Genomic DNA, 25477 nt, shown 5'->3' with positions numbered 1-25477 from the left:
AGAGGGACAAGCAGACTTCCACCCTGAGCAGGGAGCCCGACACTGGCTGATCCCAGGACCCCGAGATCATGAGCCCAAGGCAGATGCTTAACTGACTGAGTCACCCAGGTGCCCCTCAATCTTGATTTTAACAGCACCAGAGAAACTGTTTAGGACATTTTCTCTAACCTTCACACTGTTTTCCAATCAAAGGGCCCAGAAGGTGGAGTAGGTAGACTTCCTGTCCCTCATTATCATTTCCAGGCCATTTCTCTCACTCCATGACCTCTACTCATTTGAAGTGCATGACAGTAGACAAAATCACCTACTCCTCCTTGTTGTAGTCAGCTTCGGAACTTCCTGTCACCCTTTCTCCTTCTTAGAGATTATAAAAGTTTTAAGTAAAGACAGTAGATTGAAGATGCACAATTACATTTCCCCTTCTCAAAACATCACTGAAATAACAGTAAAAGGATTTTTTAAATGGTCATAAACCCACAAAAATAAGAGGAATGGGAAAGCAGACAATATTGAAAAGATGATTATGTTAGTTACAGGAAAACTGAGAGCCAACTCAACTTAAACCAGATTCTCCAAAAGGCTGAGGAACTGATACGGGTAAAAACTGGGGAGGGAGGAGTTAAAATAAAGAATGCTGGTTGAAAGATCTCTTTTCCACTCTGTGCAACCCAACCACTTCACAGCTCCAGAGGACGGAAGAGAGTAAAATAGAGGATATCTATATTAGGGAAGCACAGTCACAGTCGGGACAGGAAGAGGGGATGCATCTTACTGAAAAGAGGGGACTTAAAAAGAGGATTCTGAGACATCCTCCCCAGCCCTGACCCCAACTCATTTCCTAGAATGCTAGCAGCTAGGTCTTTACCTTGCAGGCAGGAGACTAGTTTTCTCTAGGGAATCTGAGTAATCCAAGAGAAAAAACCCTAAAGATACAGACATAAGAGATTCACCAAAAAAGAGCCCAATCACATCACCATATCACCCTACAGTGAAGCTCACAGTTGACATGCCCCATCCATATACAAAACTTGAGAAAAAAGATAAAGACATTGAAAAAATGAAAGAAAAGATAAGAAAATTAAAGAACCAGTCTAAGAAATCCATTATTAGGATAATCAGTTTCCAGGAAAAAAAAGAATAGAAAAAACAGATAAGAAGGATTCATCAAAGGGTGCCTGGGTGGCTCAGCTGTTAAGCGTCTGCCTTCGGCTCAGGTCATGATCCCGTGGGAAGCCTGCTTCTCCCTCTGCTACTCCCCCTGCTTGTGTTCCCTCTCTCGCTGTGTCTCTCTCTGTCAAATAAATAAATAAAATCTTAAAAAAAAAAAAAAAAGGAATCATCAACAAAATGATTTTTTTAAATTCTCCTAAACTGAAGGACAAGAATATCCAAATTGAAAGGGTTAACTGAGTAAAGGGCTCACATGGATAAAACAGATTCACAAGGACATCATCAAGAAATTTCAGAACACTTGGTACAAAAAGAAGATGCTACAAATTTCGACAGAAAAAGTTGGCCATATTAAAAAGATTAGCAATTACAAAAACTTAGAACTTCTCAACCACACTGGAAGCTCAAGACAATGAGTAATGCCTTCAAAATTCTTAGGACATTTCTTAGGGAAAGTTTTCTCACATTTTTGTTTAAAGATTTTATTTATTTATTTGAGAGAGAGAGACAGCGAGAGAGGGAACACAAGTAGGGGGAGTGGGAGAGGGAGAAGCACACTTCCCGCGGAGCATGGAGCCCGATGTGGGGCTCAATCTCAGGACCCTGGGATCATGACCTGAGCTGAAGGCAGATGCTTAACCGACTGAGCCACCCAGGCGCCCCAAGTTTTCTCACATTTTCTGAGATGATTTCATATCTTCTTATCCTTCCTTAAAACTTCAACACTCCTCTCCCTTCCTAACTCTTAGTTGGTGGCTTCACTTATTTCAATAAGAAAACAGAAATAGTCAGAAGCAGCAAACATCTGAGTGACACAAAATTAACCGAACCTATAGGCATTACATGTTATGTAATCTGCCTGTAAGAATGGATTAACTGTCCTTATTCCAACAGAAGGCAAACCTATCCACTTGCACACTGGATCACACGCCCCCTAATCTACTCAGTAAACTCCATGAGGGCAGGGACTTTGTTTTACTCACTGTTCGTCCTAAGCACCTAGCACAGTGACCAGTACATTGTAGGCAGTACAAACACAGTTGTTGAGTTGAATAACTAAATGCTTTCTTTTCTCTGTCATCAATTTCTTCCCTTCCTAGATCATTTCCATCAGCATACACATATACTAAAGTATATCCCACCTTGAAAAAGAAGAATATCTTATTTTTATAAGTTGGGCAAGGGGACATTTATTTATTTATTTATTTAAAGATTTTATTTATTTATTTGAGAGAGAGAATGAGATAGAGAACATGAGAGGGGGGAGGGTCAGAGGGAGAAGCAGACTCCCTGCCGAGCAGGGAGCCCGATGCGGGACTCGATCCCGGGACTCCAGGATCATGACCTGAGCCGAAGGCAGTCGCTTAACCAACTGAGCCACCCAGGCGCCCAAGGGGACTTTTATTTATATCACATATATTCTTTTGTAGGTATGGAACATTTCATACTGTCCTATTTTTCTATTCCCTTCATGTTGAAATTCCTCAAAACAGCTGTCTTACCATCTCCCATTTTCTTCTCTTTTTTAATTTTTTTTTTAAAGATTTTATTTATTTATTTGACAGAGACACAGCAAGAGAGGGAACACAAGCAGGGAGAGTGGGAGGGGGAGAAGCAGGCTTCCGGCTGAGCAGGGAGCCCGACGTGGGGCTCGATCCCAGGACTCTGGGATCATGACCTGAGCCGAAGGCATACGCTCAACAACTGAGCCACCCAGGCACCCCTTTAATTTTTTTTTAAGTAATGTCTACACCCAATGTGGGGTTTGAACTCACAACCCCAAGATCAAGAGTCCGTGCTCAACCAGGTAAGCCAGCCAGGCCCTCCAACATCTCCCATTTTCTGACTAATTGGGCTTTTGTCCCTGCTACTCCAGCAAGGGTTTAAGTCATGAATGAACTCACCTTGCCAAATCCAATGATAAATTCTTAGTTCTCATCTTACTCAAATTTTCATAGTAGTATCTGGCACAACTGATCACTTACTCTGTCCTTGATTCACTTTCCTCACACAGCTTCCATGATACTTTAATTTACTGATCTTTCTTTCTACTTGAGTAGCTATACCTTCCTAATCACCTTTGTTTCCTCCTCCTCTGCTTCTTGGTCTCTAAATACCAGGCTCAGTCTTAGGCCCTCTTCTCTTTTGTTACCCACACTCCCTAGATGATTTCACTTTGTTGATGATCTCCAGACTTGTATCTCCAGCTTTGACCTCTCCTTTGAGATTCTGGATTGTAAAACCAACTGCCTATTTGATATCTCAACTTGGAAATCTAATACCCAGTGTTACAAATTTAACATCCAAAAATTATCTTGATTCCCAACTTGCTCTTCTTCCAGTCTCCCACATGCAGTAAATGCTATCACTATCACTCCAGTTGTTCAAGTAAAAAAATAGAAGCTACTGTTTGATTTCTCTCTCTTCCTCATTCTATATGTCCAATCCATAAAAAGTCCTGTCAATTATACCTTCAAAATATGTCTTGAATGCAACTACTTCTACCATTACTGCTCTAGTCTTAGCATTATCTTTCATCTGGACTATTGCAACTGTCTCCTTACTGATCTGATTCATTCCTGTTATATTATAGTTTTATTTTTCCATACAGCAGCTGGAGAGATCTTTTAAAAGCATAAAGCAGGGGCACCTGGGTGGCTCAGATGGTAAGCGTCTGCCTTCAGCTCGGGTCATGGTCCCAGGGTCCTGGGATCAAGCCCCGCATTGGGCTCCCTGCTCCACGGGAAGCCTGCTTCTCCCTCTCCCACTCCCCCTGCTTGTGTTCCCTCTCTCTGTCAAATAAATAAATAAATAAATAAATAAATAAATAAATAAATAAAATCTTAAAAAAAAAAAAAGCATAAGGCAGATGATGTCGCTCAAAACCCACAAAACGTTTCCCAACAGAGAACAAAATGTAAACTCTAAATCCTTACTATGACTATAAGATCCTTTATGATCTGATCCTCACATAACTCTCAGGCTTTCCATACTACCATTCTACTACTTAACTACTATGCTCTAGTCATATTGGTCTTCTTAAGCTTCTACAACAGGTTAAATTCATTCCTAACTCAGGGCCTTTGCACTTGCTATTCTCTCTGCAAGGAAAGATCTTCCCAAGGCTCACTACCCTTATCATTAGGGTTTCTTCTCAAATATTATTTCCTATCTGAAAGAGCTCTCCTTCCTCTGCCACTCTTTATCTCCTTATCCTGCTTTATTTTTCTTCTTAGCACCTGTTATCACCTAAAATTGTTTTCTTGTTTATTATAGATCTCTTCTTATGGAATAGCTCTAAGAGGACAGGGATCTTGTTTATCTGGTTTACCCCTATATTGCCAGCAAATAGCAGGTGAATAAATGAAAAATATGACTATTTATAGATGAATTAAATGCAAGCTTGGAAGGGACCTGTAACCTCTTTAAGGGCATGTGCTAGTGAGTGATGGACAAGAATGAGAATCCAGGTCTACCCATATTCTTGAAAGCCTGCATTCTTTTCACTATGCCACTCCACCTCTTTGATAAGATAAAACTATCCTCCCTCTGGGATAGTCATGTCAGTAAACTTAAGGCTTGATGGAAACTTACAGATACAAATAAAATGAACACCAAGCAGCCAATGCCGTGATCCCTCTGGTCTACAATCACTGAAACTCAACCTTAGGCATCTGTGTCTATATTAAAGGAGCAAGGAGCATGTTCCAAATGTTTACAAAGAGCTTGCCTCCATTTGTCATTCATTCAATACATACATATTGAGCACCCAGAAATAGTTCCTATCCCACAGTCTACTGCAGGGAGATGATAATGTAACAGATAATTTTTTTTTTTAAGATTTTATTTATTTATTTGACAGAGAGAGACACAGCAAGAGAGGGAACACAAGCAGGGGGAGTGCGAGAGGGAGAAGCAGGCTTCCCGCTGAGCAGGGAGCCCGATGTGGGGCTCGATCCCAGGACCCTGGGATCATGACTTGAGCTGAAGGCAGACGCTTAATGACTGAGCCACCCAGGCGCCCCGTAACAGATAATTTTAATCCTCTGTGCAAGTACAGAAAAATGAAACCTAATCTAGTCTTAGAAAGCCAACAAAGGCTAATTGGAGCAGATGATGTCTAAATTAAGAGCTGAAAAAAGGTTGGGTAGCTATAGGCTGCTTCAAATGAACTCCCTGGTCATGATGACAGAATGCTTACTGACTTCCCACAAATAGTATAGGTCCATTCCCCTAGTCAGGCTGTAGTCTTTGTTACCTTATGATTCAGAGCAGGACAGGTGGCCCTTCCAAGAGCTTCCAAAAATCTAAGCCATATGGCTGCTTATCACCCAAGGATAAAGAGAGAGTGTGATGACAACCTGGGTGTTCTATCATAATTCCTAGCTATCACGTTTCCATCCTACTCTATAGCCCCTCATTCCATAAGGCTGTGGATATATATACTAGGTTATTAAAGTCAAGAGAAAAGCTCCACTGAGATTTCCTGGGGGGTAAAAAGGTTAAAAAATTCCCTCCTTCAACTTGTTAACTTGTTTCCACCATAACTCCTGGACTTTTCATTATTCCACCAGCCGGCTCCAAAAAGGCATCATTGAGGATATCCTGAGGCCTTCCTGGGAAACCACAGCCCACCAAAGCAATCATAAGAAGAAAAGTTGCCACTTAAAAGTCTTTAGGCAAGTTGGAACCACGTTCTCAGATTTTCCCTTAACCAAAGTGTACTCATTCTTTTCAAGCAGATAGAAATCTGCCAAAAACAAATCCTTGGGCAAAATGAAAGGTTCCAGGAAAGAATGACAGAGATTTGTAATTCGATAAAGACATCAAACACTCAACTGAAAATAACTTGTACTTAGCTTTTTGAACATCTAAAAATAGCACATATGCTTAATCTTTCTAATAAGCTGTCCCCAGGATGGGGATTTCATGGGCATAGTTTGTTCTTTGTTGTAACATGTTAGCTGTTTCATAAGACATATAACAATAGTCCTTTTTCTACATCAAAGATTTTAAATAACTAAACCTCTAACTAGTGTGTTGGTATCATTATCCCTATTTTCTGGGTTGTGAAACTGAGGCAGAGGGCAAAGGAGGCTTGCCTGAGGCTAAAGAAAGATGCCTGTCTAGATTAAATAGAAAACTGTCAATTCTGCAATCTCTAAATTAAGAGAAGTCACGAGACCTGCAATATAAGGTAAGTGTTTTAAACACAGGCTATAGAACTCTATTATAGATTTAGTCGGCTGAGGTCTCCTAAATACAACTCACTACCTTGTCCTCAAAACACTTATCTAAGGAATAATCACATTGTTTCTGAAGCACAAAAATGGCACCAATGGCTGACTACCTCAGACAATCAGAGAAGCATCTAATGTGGGTCAGGCTCAATGTCCAAGGAGTTAGCTAGTTTTGCTTCATGTGCTCATCACACACATCCTTACTTACTGCCCAAAAAGAAGAGCTCTTTTTGCTCCAGAAGAGCCGGAATTCTTGCTCATATGGCTCTAGACGGGGTCAAAAGGCTTCCTACAACACTGCATCTTCCTCTACTTAGAGAAAGATATCAATAAACAAAGCTGCACACTTGTGACACAAGAATACTACATAGTTCCTTGAATCCTGGTGGAGAGTTGCTGATTTTTTTTTTTTTTTTTTAAAGATTTTATTTATTTATTTGACAGAGAGAGACACAGCGAGAGAGGGAACACAAGCAGGGGGAGTGGGAGAGGGAGAAGCAAGCTTCCCGCTGAGCAGGGAGCCTGATACGGGGCTCGATCCCAGGACCCTGGGTCCATGACCTGAGCCGAAGGCAGACGCTTAACGACTGAGCCACCCAGGCGCCCCGGAGAGTTGCTGATTTTTAAGCACGTTTTACACAAAAACATTTAATTAAGAGTTTTATATGTACTAAGAACCACTGAATTGCATACTTTAAAAGAGTTCTATATTTACATACAATTATCTAATGTACACAAAAATTCTACACACATGGATCCCACAGACTTAAAAAGAGAAGGAAAAAGTAATCTTGAAAATTCCAGACCAACTAAACCTATTCTGAAGCCAAGAGTCTAGAGTTAAGAGTAGATTATAAGGACAACTGATGCTTGTCTTTTGGATGCAATATGAGTGAAAAAAGCAGGTATATGTGAGACGCACAAATATATCTCAAAACCCAGGGCTGGGTTCTAGTCTGGCTCAGCACCTACCCAGGTGTGGGATTTGGGGGAGATTATTATTTAAACTGAGTATTGATTTTCTCACCTGTAAAATAGAATACCATCTACCTTTCAAGGTGGCTATGGGGATTAGATATCCACAAGGTAGAAATCTACCTTTCAAGGTGGTTGTGGGGATCAGAAATCCACAGTAAATATGTAATACCTCCTTTGCGATCTTCAGAGCAAACATTCCGGGTAACTCCAAAGAAAATAAATTTACACCCTCATAATCAGCTAATAAATTAACTCCCTACTTTAGGGTAGTCTCTAAGAACAGAAACTAAGGTTCTGAAGTAAATTAATTTTTAAAATGTACTCATTTATAAAGCTTTAGCAAATCTAAGTATCCTCAGAAGTGCTCAACTGGTGACAGATTGAGATCTTGTGTGAATAATCAGCTGTTATTGCAAAGCAGGTCTCTGTTGCTTCTCAATTTTTTTCATCTGCCCTTCTATTCTCCTTCCCTCTCAATTGTTCAACTTTCTAAAAAAAAAAAAGATCAAATTAAACCTTAAATGTATATAATTCAGGCTGCCACCCAGAAAGTAAAAAAGACTACCAATTACGTTATTTAATTGATATGTTTTCTTTTTTAGTACATTTCAAAGAAATATAGACCTGGGTAAAAGTTTTAAAGGTATATGCTTATACTGAGTGAGGCCATCAGATTACACAATTAGAAACTAAAAATATCCCCTTATATCTCAGCTTCGTAGTAATTCTTCAACTGTTAAAGTATAGGATCTACCAACATTCTCATGCTTTTCTTGGAGCTATTCTATCCTCTTCACACTAGGAATGTCTATCCCTACACATTGCCCCACCATCACAGATTCCTACTCTCTTCCTACAAAACTCAATTAGAAAGTGACATTCATGAAGTGGTCCTTCTTCAATAAGTAGATCCAAGCAGTGCTTGCAGATTCTTTTCCAGAGGGCACATAGTACTCTTCTAACTCTTCTTTACTGTATCCCTAACCCACTCCACCACTGCACTCTCAAATAACAATTCAATTTCCACTGAGACATGTGCCATTTGGCCACACCTAGCAGACATTATTCTATTAATCCCTGATTACTTAATGCATTTACTGAGACTATGGTACCCAATGCATAGTTTTCGTTCCACCTGAACTTTAGGCAAGTTACTCAAGCTCTTTGAGCCCTACTTTTCTCATTTGTACGATGGGGATAAAGACAGTATCTACCTTGAATTAAATGAAATAATGCACATCAAGTGTTTAGCATGGAGGCTTCTGGCATTGGAAAACTGGTATATTAAAAATCCAAAAATTCTGTTACAAACCCTAAAAATTTTGGACAAGACCTAACAAAAAATTATTCCAAATAATGTATTCAAACTTATAAGAAAGAAAGGGAAAATACCAAGTGCTAGAACTGAAGAAGGAAGTGAAAACTGAATAGAAACCTTAGCTACCTTAACTGGGGTTTTTAAGGGCTACATTGGGCCAAAGATATAGCTTGATGCTGATATAAAGCAGGGAGTTTGAACTGAGACCCTGCATAAATGGGAATTCAGTGAAAGTGTAAACTTTAGAGAAAAAAAAAATCTACCTATAGCACAAGGAATCATCAAGGAAGTTTGTCTCAATTTGGGCTTAGGACAAAAAATTCTGAAGGATTATTATTTCTAACCTAGAATTCTATATAAAGGTAAGTTATCATTCAAGAGGGGTGCCTGAGTGGCTCAGTTGGTTAAGTGTCTGCCTTCGGCTCAGGTCATGATCCCAGGGTCCCGGGATCCAGCCCTCTGTCGGGCTCCCTGCTCAGTGGGGAGTCTGCTTGTCTCTCTCCCTCTCCCCCTCTCTACCCCCACCCCCCGCCCCTCGCTCCTGCTCTATCTCTTGCGCTCTCTCTCAAATAAATAAATAAAATCTTTAAAAAAAAAGGAACAAGAATAAGGATGGAATAAAACTTTTTTTAGGGGGACATAGGAAGGGGCAGAGAGAGAATCTTAAGCAGGCTCCATGCCCAGCGCAGAGCCCAATGATGGGCTCTACCTCACAACCCTGAGATCGTGACCTGGGCCAAAATCAAGAATCAGATGCTAAACCGACTGAGCCACCCAGGTGCCCTGGAATAAAACATTTCAAACATGCAAGTTTTCAAAATATTTACCTTCCATGCTCTCTCTTTAAGAAGCCAATAAAGGTTGGGTTCCTTTAAAATGAGGGAGTAAATCAAAGAGGAAAACATGGGATCTAGGAACCAGGGTATCCAACACAGGAGAGAGAAGTGAATTCCCAGAATGATGGTGAAGAGAAGTCCGAGGATGACAGCTCTGCAGCCCGCCAAGAGAGCAACCAGTAGGGATTTGAAGAGAGAATGGACAGCTCCTAGAAGGGTTGTCTCAAAGGGAAAAAACTTGACAGACCTGATTTGTTTAAATATACTAATACATTTATGTTCCTTTTATTTTTTATTTATTTTTTATTTTTTTAAAGATTTTATTTATTTGACAGAGAGAGACACAGCATGAGAGGGAACACAAGCAGGGGGAGTGGGAGAGGGAGAAGCAGGCTCCCCGCGGAGCAGGGAGCCCGATGTGGGGCTCGATCCCAGGACCCTGGGATCACGACCTGAGCCAAAGGTAGATGCTTAATGACTGAGCCACCCAGACGCCCCATTTATGTTCCTTTTAGAAAGTCTGAGTATGAAAAAAAAAAGTCTGAGGATAAGTTAGTGATGGAAACGTGGAAAACCAAGCAACTTTGAAAGTATGGCAACTGATACCTCTAAGAACACAAAACATTGTGCAAAAAGGAAGTAGAAACTTGTAGGGGAGGACAGAATTGTTCTTTATTTGATTGAGGTGATAGTTTTATCACCACAATACATTTGTCAAAATTCAGTACACTGAAAAGGGCAAATTTTACTCCATGTAACTTATACCTCAATAAACCTAATTTTTTATTTTTTTTAAAGATTTTATTTGTCAGAGAGAAAGAGAGCACAAGCAGGGGGAGGGGAAGAGGCAGAGGGAAAAGCAGGCTACCCGCTGAGCAGGTAGCACGATGTGGGACTTGATCCCAGGACCCTGGGATCATGACCTGAGCCGAAGGTAGACACTTAACCAATTGAGCCACCCAGGCATCCCAATAAACCTAATTTTTAAAAATTACCAAACTGTACATTTAAATTGGGTGTATTTTATCATATATAAATCATAACTCAATAAAGTTGATTTTTAAAAAAGGAAGTATAATACTAGTACATTATATGGCTAAGCTATAAATAAGCCCTAATGATTGATTTAATAAAAAATTAGGACATAACTATATTTGGAAGATTAAGAAAGGGGGAGGTTGGGGACGCCTGGGTGGCTCAGTTGGTTGGGTGTCTGTCTGCCTTTGGCTCAGGTCATGATCCTGGGATCCTGGGGTCCTGGGATTGAGTCCTGCATCGGGCTCCTTGCTCAGCGGGGAGCCTGCTTCTCCCTCTGCCTGCTTCTCCCTCTGCTTGTGCTCTTTCTCTGACAAATAAAATCTTTTATTTTTTATTTTTTTTAAAGATTTTATTTATTTATTTGACAGAGAGAGACAGTGTCTCTCAGGCGCCCCTAAATAAAATCTTTAAAAAAAGGGGGGAGGAGGTTGCATCTATACATGGAGGAGGGCAGATGGGGTGGTAAGTGAACCAAATCCTTATCTCTCATAGTAGAATTCAACAGATTATTTAAAACTAAAAATAAAAAAATAGTAGTATAAATATGTTGTTTAGAAATACTGAGGACATTACCAGAAGGAAAAAGAAAAGAGCTGAGAGCAGGTGCCTCTGAAGAGCAAAAATCATTTATGAGTATTTTTGCTGAATAAAGGAGTAAATGAGGTAACATTCTAGAAAAAAAAAAAATGAATGAGGAAGGATAGTGCAGGAGACCTTTGTCTTTCATTCAGTCTTGTAGAACTATTTGATTCTTTAAGTTGTATACGTTATGTACATCTACAATACACATACTAATAAAAAGAGAGAATGTGAAAACACAATCTGGGAATAAATTTGACAAAAGATAAATAAGATTTTTATGAAGAAAATTATAAAACTTCACTGAGATATAGTTTAAAAGCCTGAAGTAAATGAAGAGATTCTAAGTGAATTAGAGCCAAAATATGGAAAGCAAAACTAAAACTTTAAAGAAAATATCTTCAAGACCTCATAAACATAAGAATTTCTAAAGCTAGGCACAGAAATAAAAAACCATTAAGGAAAAGACTGAAAAAAAAATCAATTACATTAAAATTTAAAAGCTTCTATTTCTCCTAGAGCCCAGATTGCAGCCTATAAACATCATTCTCCATAAAAAGAAACCAGGGCTTTTTTTTTTTTTTAAGCCCCTTTGTTGAGGTATGACTGACATGTAAAAAACTATACATAAGAAATCAGGGCTTTTTAAAATATCTGATTTTAGATCTGGATACAATGCAATATGAAGTACACATATGAAATATTGTAAAAAAAAAAAAGTTGAAATTGAATCTTAAAACATTTAGATCCAAATTACAGTTTTTAAGAAAATACTGGGAAAGAGAAGTTAAATGACCTCAACAGAGAGCAGTGAGACACACCAGAGATATGGGAGATTCTACAGGACAAATAATCTGTTTTCTTTGATAAGTCAATGGCACAAGGAAAAAAAGTCGGTGGGAGGGAGGCTATTCTAGAGTGAAAGACTGAAAAGACACAATCAAATATAATGTGTGGGCCTTAAAAAAAATACCATTTGCATAACAAAATTAGAAAGTATCTACTGGGGCGGCTGGTGGCTCAGTTGGTCAAGCGTCTGCCTTCGGCTCAGGTCATGTCCAGTTATGAGTATGCCAATATAAAGAGAGGGAAACCTATTAGACAACACCACAGGGTCGCAATCAACAAAATGCAGACTGTGGGAGGGAAAATGTATAAGAAAATGAATGGCCCAATTTCTCCAACAAATAAATTATAAGAAAAAGAAGAGACAGAGGGAAAATCTATATATTAAAAGAGACATTTCAATCAATTGTAATGTATAGTCCTTATTTGCCTCCTGATTTAAATAAACACACTAAAAAACATTTTAAAATTATATTTATGAGGCAACTGGAAACTCATAACTGGACATTTGATAATAAAGAATTATTAATTTGTTTTTTTAGGTGTTATAATGGCATTATAGTTTTATTTTTATTTTTTAAAAAGCTCTCATCTTAGTAATATATTCTGAAATACAGATGAAATAATATGATTTCTGAGATTTATTTCAAAAGAACATGAGAGGGAGCAAGATGGGTGGGGATTTGGATGAAATAAGATTTGCCATGGGTTGGGGCACCTGGGTGGCTCAGTCGTTAAGCGGCTGCCTTCGGCTCAGGTCATGATCCCAGGGTCCTGGGATCGAGCCCCACATCGGGCTCCCCGCTCTGCGGGAAGCCTGCTTCTCCCTCTCCCACTCTCCCTGCTTGTGTTCCCTCTCTAGCTGTCTCTCTCTGTCAAATAAATAAATAAAATCCTTAAAAAAAAAAAAAAAAGATTTGCCATGGGTTGATAACTATTGAAGTTGGGTGACAGATACTTGGGCAATGTTCTATTTTTGTACGTTTGAAGTTTTCCCTGATAAAAAGTTAAAAAAAAAAAACTATGGTCCATAGTTGGTATTTAATAAATTAAGCAATTATAATCATTATTATACTCTCAATACATATTTGCTAAATGAATGAGTTCAGACATAGATAAGACTGAATCATTCATCAACAAATATGAAACATTATCGTGGAGAAGATTGGAAAATCTAAGAACTTTCATGTTATCAACACCAGTTATAAGAATGTAGCTCACTCACCCAGGGCGTGGGAGAATGAATGAGCCAATAATCTCTCTTGAAAAGTCAGGGAAAGAGGGTGGGCAGCTGAAATAAAAAGTGAGAAGCCAGTAAGTCAGCAAAAATTGTGGCATGAGATAAGGCAAAATGAAGTAGAAAACAGTGCCAGAAGAATAAAACCAAATGAAATATGTTAGTTGTTATGTATGTTAGTATGTTAGTTGAAAAAACACATAGCAAATATGATGTCCAGCTTCAATATCCTATAAGCACACATGATGGAGGTTTCCACATATAAATAGAACTGCAATATATTTAGCAAGTACAATGTAAATGAAAAAGATTATAAATTAAAATGGTGAAATATATTTTAAACAAAAAAGCCAAATAAAGCTAATATACTATTGTGGTCTTTCTCCAGAAAAGCAGAAGCCACATGGGATAACCTCATAGTAACATTTGGGGAACTCAACTTGGAGGAAGTGGGTAAAGATAAAAGAACCAAAAGCTCACAAACCCCCAAATCTCAAAGGGAATAATCTTACCTAAAATCTTATTTAAAACAGACCAAAATAGTCCCCAAATGTTTAGGAAGCTGCTTTGAGGGCACAAGGTAAGATAAATAAATTGGCTCAAAGGGGCACTGCTTTTAGACCATGGCACAACCTGGGGGTACAACTTTCTACTTCAAAGAGGTACTTGATATCTCTTAGCAAACACCAACAAACTGCCTTCTCAGGCTGTTTCACTTTCCTCAACTGTTTATATGTATTTCCATTACCATTCCTATAAGTTTATGTTGATCCCAACCCGATGGTTCTGAATTTTGGCTTAGCTCAGGTTTTACTTTGATCTTAACAGCTATTTAGGAGTCTACTAAGTTCCTCCACGGGTTAGCTTTGTTGCCTCTGCTCCAGGTTGGAATGCAAGTTGATGTGAAGCCAGGATACCAGGAACCACTGGTATAGGAGAAACCAAGTAGGGAGAGCAAAGACAGCAGAGACCTGCTAGTCCAAGTCAAAGCTCCAGAAGAAGGCACAGAGACAGGATTATATGTAAAAGGTGCTGTGATGTAAATGATGTAAAAACAAAGTGGTATGTAAAGGAGGAAAAGAAATGAGACTGTGCAGAATGACTTAATGAGGACTCTTTAGGTTCTAAACTAAGGATTCAATGGTCAAAACCATAAGAGGCAGCAGTAACTTGGGAGTAAAATGTCCTTTTGGCAGTTACTTTACTTGCTTCCACATGCCCACTTCTATTTATAGTTGTCACTACTACTTCTCAAGCCCCTAAGAGTTACCAACTCTCCCATGAGACTTCTAGAATCTCCAGTTCCAGGTTAGGGTAAAAATAACATTTCTAAGATTTAGACACTAGGGAGCAAAGAGAATACACCTCCATCCTAAACGTTTAGACTGTAGCTAAAACAGCCCCTGGGAAGTACACTAAACACCCTAAGCTTCTTGGTAAACTTGGCATCCGTTCCTATGAAAAACCAGAATTTCATTTCATTTTCTCAGTGAAATTCCCCATACTTCCCTAAGGAAATAAGCAGCTGCAGTCCAGAAAGTAACACACCCAACATTATGGTATTGGAAATCTCCTCTCCAGTCAGAAACACGAAAACCTACTTGGATGGAAGCATAGGAAAACAAAAAGAGAGGCCAAAAGTGAATGGAAATGCCTATAATACATTGCATTGGAAGTCCTGGCCAGGAGAAGAGACAATTAAAAAAAAAAAGCATAAAGATTAAAAATGAAGGTGTAATACTGTTTTTATTTATAAGCAACATGATGATGTGTATAGAAAATCCTAAAGAATCTACAATTTGACAAGGTCAATATTCAAAAAACAATTTTATGTCTATATACAAGCAACAAACAATTGAAAAACAGAGTAAAAAGCACCAGTTACAACATCACTAAAAACATTTACCTAGGAATAATTTACCAAGAGATGTTCAAAACTTCTACACTGAAAATCATAAAACGCTATTGAGAGAAACTAAAAGAAACCTAAATAAACAGATGTTCAAGACTGGAAGAATCAATATTAAGATAGCAATTCTCCCCAAACTAATCTATAGATTCAGTTCAATTCCTACTATAAAGCTAAAATAATCAAGACATTATTCAATGTGGTATTGAAGTAAAGACAAATAGACCAATGAAACAAAATACAGAAAACAGAAACAGACCACACATATATGATCAGGTGATTTTCAATGAAGGCACCAGTGCAATTCAATGGGGAAAGTAAAGTATTTTTAACAAACGGTGCTGGAACAAATATCCATATAGAAAAAAAGTAAATTTTATCCCTACCTCATACCACATACAAAATTAAATCAAGATGGGGCAGACATCTAAACATAAAAGCTAAAGCTTTTAGAAGTAAACATAAAAGAGTATCTTCACTGGGGCACCTGGATGGCTCAGTTGAGTGTCCAACTCTTGGTTTTGGCTCAGGTCATGATCTCAGGGTTGTGAGATTGAGCCCCGTGTGGGGCTCCACGCTCAGTGGGAAGTCTGCCTGGGATTCTCTCCCTCTCCCTGTCCCTTCCCCCACTCACATGCTCCCTTTCTCTCTCTCAAATAAATCTTAAAAAAAATCTTCACAAGCTTGGGATAGGCAAAGATTTCTTAGGACACAAAAAGTATATTAACCATAAGAGAAAAAAAGCAATATTGAATTTCATCAACATCGAAAACTTCTGGTCATGAAAAGACACCATTAAGAAAGTAAAAAGGCAAGCCACAGACTAGCAGAAGATATTCACAACACATCTGACAAAAGACTTGCATCTAGAATGCATAAGGAATTTCTATAATCAATAATAAAAAGGTAAACAATTCAATTTAAAAATAGGCAAATGCTGGGACGCCTGGGTGGCTCAGTCGGTTAAGCGGCTGCCTTTGGCCCAGGTCATGATCCCAGGGTCCTGGGATCAAGTCCTACATCGGGCTCCCTGCTCAGCAGGGAGCCTGCTTCTCCCTCTCTCTCCTTCTGGTTGTGCTCTCTCTGTCAAATAAAAAAAAATCTTAAAAAAAAAAAAAAAAAAAAAAGGCAAATGCTTTGAACACGCCATAAAGATAAACAATGGCCAATAACCACATGGAAAGGTGGTTATCATCACTATTATCAGAGAAATGCAAATTAAAGCCACGAGATACTACTACATATATATCCACTAGAACGGTTAAAATGTAAAAGATTGACAATACCAAGTGTTGATGAAGATGTGAAGCAAATGCAACCCTTATACATTGTTGATGGAAGTATAAAATGGTATAACCACTTGGAAAACTATACAGCAGTTTCTAATACAGTAAACCCTACAACCTAGAATATTTTCACAAAAAGACTTGCAGAACAATGTTCATAACAGCTTTATTCATGATATCTAAAAATTAGAAATAACCCAAATGACCATCAACAGGGAAATGAGTAAATACTGGTGTATTTATTTAATGGAATAAAAAAAAAAACCTAGTTATATCTGCAATGATATGAATGAGTCTGAAAAATATTATGCTGAACCAAAGAAACCAGAATAAAATTGTATGATTCCATTATATCTAGTTCATGAACAAGCAAAGTTAACATATGAATTGACTCTGGGGTGTGGGGGTGCTGGGAGGTTGGAGGGGAGAATGAAGAAGGGGGAGGGGGAGGGACTTACTAAAAAGAAGTACAAAGGAACTTTCAGAGGTAATAGGAATGTTCTTGATTTGGATAGTGGTATTCAGGGTGTATGTATCTGTCAAAACTCATTGAACTATATCCTTAATATCTTTGTATTTTACTGTGTGTAAATTATTCCCCAATAAAGGTGCGATGGAGGGAAAGGCCATATACATTTCTGCATTCATTTTTTGTTCTTTAGTGCATAGGCAGGTTGAAAATATTAATAGATCTGTTTGCAGTCACCAGAAATACCAGGAGAGTCTGCTCCCCAATTCAAACAAGATGGCAACATTATCATACAGACTGAATTTTTCCAAAGGACATCAATTTAAAAACAGCATACAGTGGATATTTCTCAGTTCATAGGCCACAGGCCAGTAGGGAGACTGTGCCCTCATATTCATATGCCCTTGTTAGTATCTAATCAAAGTAGATCAAAAGGTCAAATGTTACCATGTTGTAGGGGTGAGGGTCTGGAATTTTTGAAAATTCCTTTGTACTTCTTTCCAGTCAATCTGTCATCTGCAGAGTCAACTGCTGCTCTGATTTTTATCACTGTAGATTAACTTTTGCTTGTTCATGGGGGCACCTGGGTGGCTCAGTCGGTTAAGCATCCAGTTCTTGATTTCGGCTCAGGTCATGATCTCAGGGTTGTGGGATTGAGCCCTGAGTCCGGCCCTGCACTGAGCATGGAGTCTGCCTGGGGATTCTCTCTCTCCCTCTCCCTCTGTCCTCCCTCCACCCCCACCCCCTGCACCCCTGAACATGCATGCTCTCTATAAATAAATACATACATACATACATAAATTTTGCTTGTTCATGAACTTCATTTAAACGGAAACTTTAAAAGCACATTTGAAGTATATCTTTCTTGGGGCACCTGGGTGGCTCAGTTGGTTAAGTGTTTTCCTTTGGCTCAGGTCATGATCCCGGGGTCCTGGGATCGAGCCCCGTGTTGGGCTCCCTGCTCAGTGGGGAGTCTGCTTCTCCCTCTCCCTCTGACCCATCTCCCTGCTTGTGCTCTCGCTCATGCTCTCTCTCTCTCTCAAATGAATAAATAAAAAATCTTTTTTAAAAAAAGTGTATCTTTTTTATAAAGATGCACAATTACTCAAAAATATTGGAAACCAGTGACTGTGATAACTAAATGTCTAAATCTTCATTAATAATCAAAATGGGGCACTTGGCTGGCTCAGTCAGAGGAGCATGTGATTCTTGATCTTGGGGTCATGAATTTGAGCCCCGTGTTAGGTGTAGAAATCACGTAAATAAATACATAAACCTAAAAACTAACTAAATAAATTAAAAGCGGTTGAAGAGTACATGGGCAACAAAATATGTGATGCAAGAATATATTTTCAAAAAAGCATTATAAACTGTAATGCAGTGGGAAAACAAAAGGTGATATTTATCTTCAATAAATAATAAAAATGAAGAAATAGTGTCTCACCTTAAGTTTTGGATATATTTGGCGCAGAGAATCTGCAGTCCCCTTGTCAGCTTCATCAGGAATACACACAATATCTAGCTTCATTTTCATCTTGAATTCTGCAGATAGAGCCTTTTGGACATCCCTGGTTGTAATGACAATGACTTCTACAGCACAAAAGGGAAAAGGAAGGAAAAACACAAAAACTCTCATTCCTTTAGACAGTGGTTTCACCATTTCAATTAGATTTGGTCTGTTTCTATATTTAATAATAACAGCTAATATTACTGAGCCTTTTCAATGTATTTACAGGCATTCTCTCAATTCTTACAACAATCTCATTTTACAAATGAGGGAACCTGGACTAAAAGATATTAAGTGACTTTGTTCAGGGTCACACAACTAGTAAGCAATGGACTCAAGATAAAACTCAAGTCTGATGATTAGAGCCCACACGTTATTACATGCCACTTCTTGAAGTAAAGAACTCAGAAGAGCATTCATCAAAGCAGATACAAATGGCATCACATTTTATTTATTTTTTATTTATTTTTATTTTTTTTAAAGATTTTATTTATTTATTTGAGAGAGAGAGAATGAGAGACAGAGAGCATGAGAGGGAGGAGGGTCAGAGGGAGAAGCAGACTCCCTGCCAAGCAGGGAGCCCGATGCGGGACTCGATCCTGGGACTCCAGGATCATGACCTGAGCCGAAGGCAGTCGCTTAACCAACTGAGCCACTCAGGCGCCCAAATGGCATCACATTTTAAATCTTCATTCACTACAGAGGAAGAGCCATCACCACTTCCCACCAGATAGCCATGAGTACTTCATTGAGGATCACAATGAACGCTACTAAAAGGCAATTTCCACATAACAGATGTCTTCATTTTATCTATATAGCTGGTAACCAATGACAGAAAACTGGGCATCTTTGTTATGGATCTTTGGTAGGGTAATGTAATTCACTACAACATAATATGTGTTGCTGATGTCTGAAGATCAGATTTTAGCATCTCGATTTCCACTTGTTCCATGATAGTGTTTCAGGTAACAATTATCTCTCCCTTTCACTGTAATCATACTTTTCTATTTTCTTTCCTTCTCTTCTTTCTTCCTCTTTCTTTCTTTTCCAAATCATTTAACTTCCCTTCCTTCCTTCTCTCATCTTTCTTCCATTCCCTGCTTTGCTTTTAGTGAACAACTCACTCAACCAATAAATACAAATACACTTAATATGTAAAGGAAAAATAGGCACTGAGAAGTCAGAAATGAACGCAACATGGTTCCTATTCTTAAGAAACTTAACATGGAGAAATTACGGAGAAATGACTAAGGAAGGCTTCCTGGAAGGGATGGCCTTTGAGATAAGTCAAGATAAATTCAAGACCACCAAAAAGTTCTTTAGTACACACTCTGTAAATGCTGATGTTACAGAGATGAATGAAGTATAGTACGCTCTCAAATGTTATCTTCTCTTTGAAATTCCAGACAGTATCAATCACCCTGTCCTTTATGGTTCCATCACACTTTGTTTTTCTATCTCAGTACCAACCAAGGCCTGTTTTATGCTATAATTAGTGGCATGGAAGACTGAGGACATTTTATTTTATTATTTTATTTTTTTGGAGAGAACATTTTAGGTAGAGTGGATAGAGTGCAGAGAGTAACTGCAAATATGGGACAGTCTAATAATTGGACTAAGACATATGTGTGGAGAGAAAGAAAAATGCTAAGCAGAGCTACATTAACTTCTCTAAACTCATGAACAATATGAAGAAAGTGAATACAGACTTTGCTATTAAACTCCAGAATCCTGTGTTTAGGAGGCACTCGTCAATTTCTGAGTGAGCCTTAGTGAGAAGAAATTTCCTACATAGTGGGTATTAAATATACCATAAAAGGCAACCTCCAACCATAACTGAAGATATACCAAAAGTAAAAGGAAAAAAAGTTACTGATGACAAATCCACAAGGAGTTATTAAAGGATAGTATGATATTTTAAAATGTATTAAAGGGACGCCTGGGTGGCTCAGTTGGTTGGGCGTCTGCCTTCGGCTTGGGTCATGATCCTAGGGTCCTGGAACCGAGTCCCGCCTTGCGCTCCTTGCTCAGCGGGGAGCTTGCTTCTCCCTCTGCCTGCTTGTGCTCTCTCCGGCACATAAATAAATAAAATCTTTAAGAATAAAATAAAATAAAGTGTATTAAAAAGAAAATCTTTCGGGACACCTGACTGGCTCATTTGGTAGAGCATGTGACTCTTGATCTCAGGGTTGTGAGTTTAAGCTCCACGTTGGGTGTAGAGATTACTTAAAAATAAAATCTTAGGGGCGCCTGGGTGGCTCAGTCATTAAGCGCCTGCCTTCGGCTCGGGTCATGATCCCAGGGTCCTGGGGTTGAGCCCCACATCGGGCTCCCAGCTCCGCGGGAGGCCTGCTTCTCTCCCTCCCACTCCCCCTGCTTGTGTTCCCTCTCTCGCTGTGTCTCTGTCAAATAGATAAATAAAATATTTTATAAATAAATAAATAAATAAATACAAACAAAATCTTAGGGGCACCTGGGTGGCTCAGTTGGTTAAGCGGCTGCCTTGGGCTCGGGTCATGATCCCACGGTCCTGGGATCCGGCCCTGCTTCAGGCTCTCTGCTCAGCGGGAAGCCTGCTTCTCCCTCTCCCTCTGCTGCTCCCTCTGCTTGTGCTCTCTCCCTCTCTCAAATAAATAAATAAAATCTTTAAAAATAAAATAAAATCTTAAAAATAAAATAAATAATAAAAAAAAATCTTTTCTAACATCTCTTAACATCAATGTCCTGTAGACCACTGCACAGAAATGTTCATGGGTCTGTCTCAGGAAGGCAATTCTCATAGTACAATGAACACTGGAACATGAGACTGTGCCCCAGGATCTGACACCACTTCCATCTGGTACTGAGATTTGCTGTATCTAACTATAGGACACCTCAAACTCATTGTGGCCAAAGCTGAACTCATTATATTCATTCAAACCTGTTCCTTGACTCATAATACCTTTCTTAGTTATTCGTACTACATCTAGTTACCTAGCCACCCAAGCAAAAAGTAGAGGGAACTCTTCTCTCTTTTTCCACTCTCCCTCGCCACTAATCATCAACTTTCTGAAAAGTTCCCTCTTCTCCATTCTTAGTGCTACTTCTTTAGTTCAGGTCCTCTTCATTGCTGGTGTGGACTTCTGTATCAATTTCCCAATTCATCTACCTGCTTGTAGTCTTGACTCCCTCGAATCCATTCTTTATACAGTTTCCAAAGCAATATTTCTAAAATGTGCATCTAAGTTGTCAAATTTATTACCATAAAGTTGTTCATTATATTTACTTGTTATCTTTTTAATGTCTGTAGGATCTGTAGTGATGTCCCCTCTATTTATATTTGTATCTAGATTATAAGGTCCTAGAAATCAGGGCCTGAGTTATCTTCCCAATACTGTGCCCTTTAATATATTAATATTACTGGGTACATATAGATTCACAGTAACTACTGACTATGAGATACTAACTTGGATTCCCACTGTGCACTTTCTGATATCCTTACAGGGTTCAACTTGGATCATTGCAGACAGCAGCTCTAACATAGTAACAGTGCTGTCTTCTCAACCTTTTTACACAGCAATAGAATACTCCTATGTTCTTAATTTACAGAGGCCAGTATTCAGTCAATGCTGAATCCTGGTCTTCTCTCATTCATCCTTTCTCACCCTCATAAAGCTGAAAAATCATTGGGATCAAACATCCCCGAAGTTTTATGAGTATATTTAATTGTCATAGCTCACCTTCAAATCCAACACGCTCAAGCAGGTTCAATGGGTACCAAATTAAAGGTTTGTTCCCAACTGGAAGCAGAGGTTTGGGAATGCTGGAAGTCAGGTCTGTCATCCGAGATCCCCCTCCAACTGCCATCACTACTGCTTGAAATTCCATTTTCACAAACTGCTGTCATAGAAAAAAAACAATTGCTATAAACACAAATGTAGGCTTGTATCTCAACCTAGATTTGCAGAGCCCAGTGGTAGAAACAAATCAGATTAATTCCTTTTTCTAAACTCAAGGTACTAAACAAAGTTTGACCTTCAAAAGAATCTCTTTACAGCAACTACCACAGAAAAGGTGCATAGTAAAAGGTCATAAATCCTTACTGATTTAAAATAAAAGTACTTTAAAAAATAAAATAAAATAAAATAAAAGTACTTTTTTTTTTTTTAAAGATTTTATTTCTTTGTTAACAGAGCGAGAGACAGCAAGAGAGGGAATACAAGCAGGGAGAGTGGGAGAGGGAGAAGCAGGCTTCCCGTCGAGCAGGGAGCCAGATGGGGAACTCAATCCCAGGACGCTGGGATCATGACCTGAGCCGAAGGCAGACGCTTAACAGCTGAGCCACCCAGGTGCCCTTTTTTTTTTTTTTAAAGATTTTATTTATTTGACAGAGAGAGACACAGCGAGAGAGGGAACACAGCGGGGGAGTGGGAGAGGGAGAAGCAGGCTTCCCACCGAGCAGGGAGCCCAGTGTGGGGCTTGATCCCAGGACTCTGGGATCATGACCTGAGCCAAAGGCAGGCACCCAACGACTGAGCCACCCAGGCACCCCAAATAAAAGTACTTCTTGATTTACAACAAATGATATAACTTTTTAAATACAAGTGTGAAATGTACTATTCAGAAAAAAATATTTGACACCAAATTGGCAAATAATGTTGTGCACTTTTACCCACAATTATGATAAGTCCTGGGCCCCTCATCAATATATTTTTTTAAGATTTTATTTATTTATTTATTTATTTGACAGAGAGAGACACAGCGAGAGAGGAAACACAAGCAGGGGGCGTGGGGGAAGGAGAGGCAGGCTTCCCGCGGAGCAGGGAGCCCGATGCGGGCTTCATCCCAGGACCCTGGGATCATGACCTGAGCAGAAGGCAGATGCTTAACGACTGAGCCACCCAGGCGCCCCCCCTCAATATTTAAATTGCAGCACTTAAACCCAGTACACCCAAGGCACAAAGTGAAGGCTCCTGCACAACATCTACAACTTAAAGATACGGTAATTTCTGGGCGCCTGGGTGGCTCAGTCCGTTAAGCGTCTGCCTTCGGCTCAGGTTATGATCCCAGGGTCCTGGGATTGAGTCCCACACCGGGCTCCCTGCTCAGCGGGGAGCCTGCTTTTCCCTCTCCTGCTGTTACTCTCGCTCATAAATAAATAAAATCTTAAAAAAAAAAAATACCATAATTTCAATTCCAGCTTGCCTCAGATTGGAATTTAACTTCAATTTGGCTGGCATTATATAATTCCTATCACATCTGATGTTATTATGAAAAGAGCACTGGCGCTTTCGGATTCAAAAGACCTGAGTTTGAGTTCTGGTTCTACCACTTACAGGTGAGGTGACCAGAGGCCTGACATTTAAAACTCGAAGCGTCCTCAGTTCCTAGAAGGGAGCCTGGTACTTAAGCTCACGAACCCCTGAAGCGGACTGTCAAATGCCTCAATGCCACTGGGTGATGGGAATCACAGCAACGAGTCTCGTTAGCCTCCCAATCTTTAGAAGAGGGTGTTCATGGCTTCTCAGACATGCTTCCATCATAGCAGTTATTGCCTTCTCCCTTTGTAAATGGGTAAAACACTGTCATAATTGGTCTCCCATCTGGATCTTATTGTATTCCTATTTGATTGCCTTGCCCCCAAACAACTAAAAATAGGCAGAATAAATAAATGAAGGGCTGAAGTGGAAAGAGTTCAGGCACTGTGCTAAGTGTCTGGTCCTGGATCTGGTTCTCACTCGCTGTGACTTCAAGCAGATGCTCCCCTCCCTGAAACTCCTCTCCATCTGTTGCACAAGGTGGCTGGCTCAGATTCTCCCCAAGCTCCCTTCTACTTCGGCCACTTAGCTGCCGGGCCGGGTCGGGCAGGCACTCGAGCTGGAGACCCTGGGGCTCTGCATCCCCGCCCACCCCATCAGGCCTTCCTCGGCCGGGATCAAGGAGCCTGAAGCGGTGCCCCGTGGCCCTCACCGCGGTGCTCACTCTCAGCAGCCAGCTCGTAAGGGGCCTGGCAGCGCAAAAGCCGCAGCTTTACCTCTCAACTCCCCGCGCGCCACAGCAGCTCCCAGCGCTCCCCACGCCGCCTCCGACTGACAGCCCAAAGGCGCAGGCGCGCGATGGCCGAGCAGATCGATGGGACGCGCAGGGCAGGCCCGCGGAGAAGGGACGAGCGCGGAGCGATAGATTGTGCACCCAAAGCGCGCGTGCTTCCAGGAGGAGAGGAGGCGATGTGGTCCGTTCCCTTTCGGCTCATTCACAAATCATCAACGCCTATTGAGTGTCCTTCCTAATGCTGGGCCCCTGGAATCCGCACTGGAACAAGTCACGGTCTCTTGCTTCGAGAAGTTCTCATTCTACGGCCTGGCCCCGACTACAACTCTGTGAAAAGAGCTCACTGGGAGCCGCAGTTTTGGGCTAGCCAGTGGACAAATGTCTAAATGCCCTGCAGGTCAGGGATTGCCAAGGCTTTCTAAGTCTGCGATGTCTAAGGTGGAGACTCACATCGGCTTTCTGAACCAGACTCTGATGGTATGGAAAACAATCACCTTTAACCATCAAAACTGTGGGAGGAGGGGTGTCAGCGAAGACCTCATTGAGACAGTGACACTGAATGGCTTGAAGAGAGTGAGTCAGATGGATATCTTGGGTAAGAGCCTTATAAGTAGACTAGCTAGCGAGTGCAAAGGCCCTGAAGAGCCTGCATGTTCAAAGAACAGTAGAAAGGCCAATATAGCTAAAGGGAAGTGAGCCAGGTGGAAAGTGAATGATGATAAAGGTCAAAGAGGCAACGGGAGATTGGGTGGAGAATTCAGATCACATGGGTTGTAGGCCATTGTGAGGACCTTGCATTAAGCAGAGGAGGGACATGATATGACAGGTTTTTATTTATTTATTATTATTATTATTGTTAAATATTTTATTTGTTTATTTGACAGAGAGAGAGCACAAGCAGGGGGAGCGGCAGGCAGAGGGAGAGGGAGAAGCAGGCTCCCAGCTGAGCAAGGAGCCCGTGCGGGGCTCCATCCCAGGACTCTGGGATCAGGACCTGAGCTGAAGGCAGACGCTTAACCGACTGAGCCACCCAG

At 40.1% G+C, this 25477-nt stretch overlaps 1 protein-coding gene across 6 annotated transcripts in view; it reads right to left on the bottom strand.

Annotated features, from left to right (window-relative positions):
• EIF2B3 (eukaryotic translation initiation factor 2B subunit gamma) overlaps positions 1 to 24495 on the bottom strand; it is a 124391-nt gene extending 99896 nt beyond the window's left edge. The window contains exons 1-4 of one of the 6 annotated variants that reach the window (XM_032430361.1): positions 24427 to 24470; positions 23729 to 23954; positions 22133 to 22292; positions 18351 to 18496 (exon numbers count right to left, since the gene is read on the bottom strand). In XM_032430361.1, the coding sequence (XP_032286252.1) occupies positions 18351 to 18496; positions 22133 to 22280 (294 nt within the window). In that variant the 5' untranslated portion in view covers positions 22281 to 22292; positions 23729 to 23954; positions 24427 to 24470. The other 5 variants (XM_032430385.1, XM_032430353.1, XM_032430376.1 and 2 more) reach the window with 5 other exon arrangements.
• Positions 24496 to 25477: the final 982 nt, after the last annotated feature.

Source organism: Phoca vitulina, unplaced genomic scaffold (assembly GCF_004348235.1).
Source record: "Phoca vitulina isolate PV1807 unplaced genomic scaffold, GSC_HSeal_1.0 scaffold2, whole genome shotgun sequence".
Taxonomy (NCBI): domain Eukaryota; kingdom Metazoa; phylum Chordata; class Mammalia; order Carnivora; family Phocidae; genus Phoca; species Phoca vitulina.
Note: the sequence above shows the minus strand (reverse complement) of the source record. Positions and strands in the feature narration are given on the sequence as shown.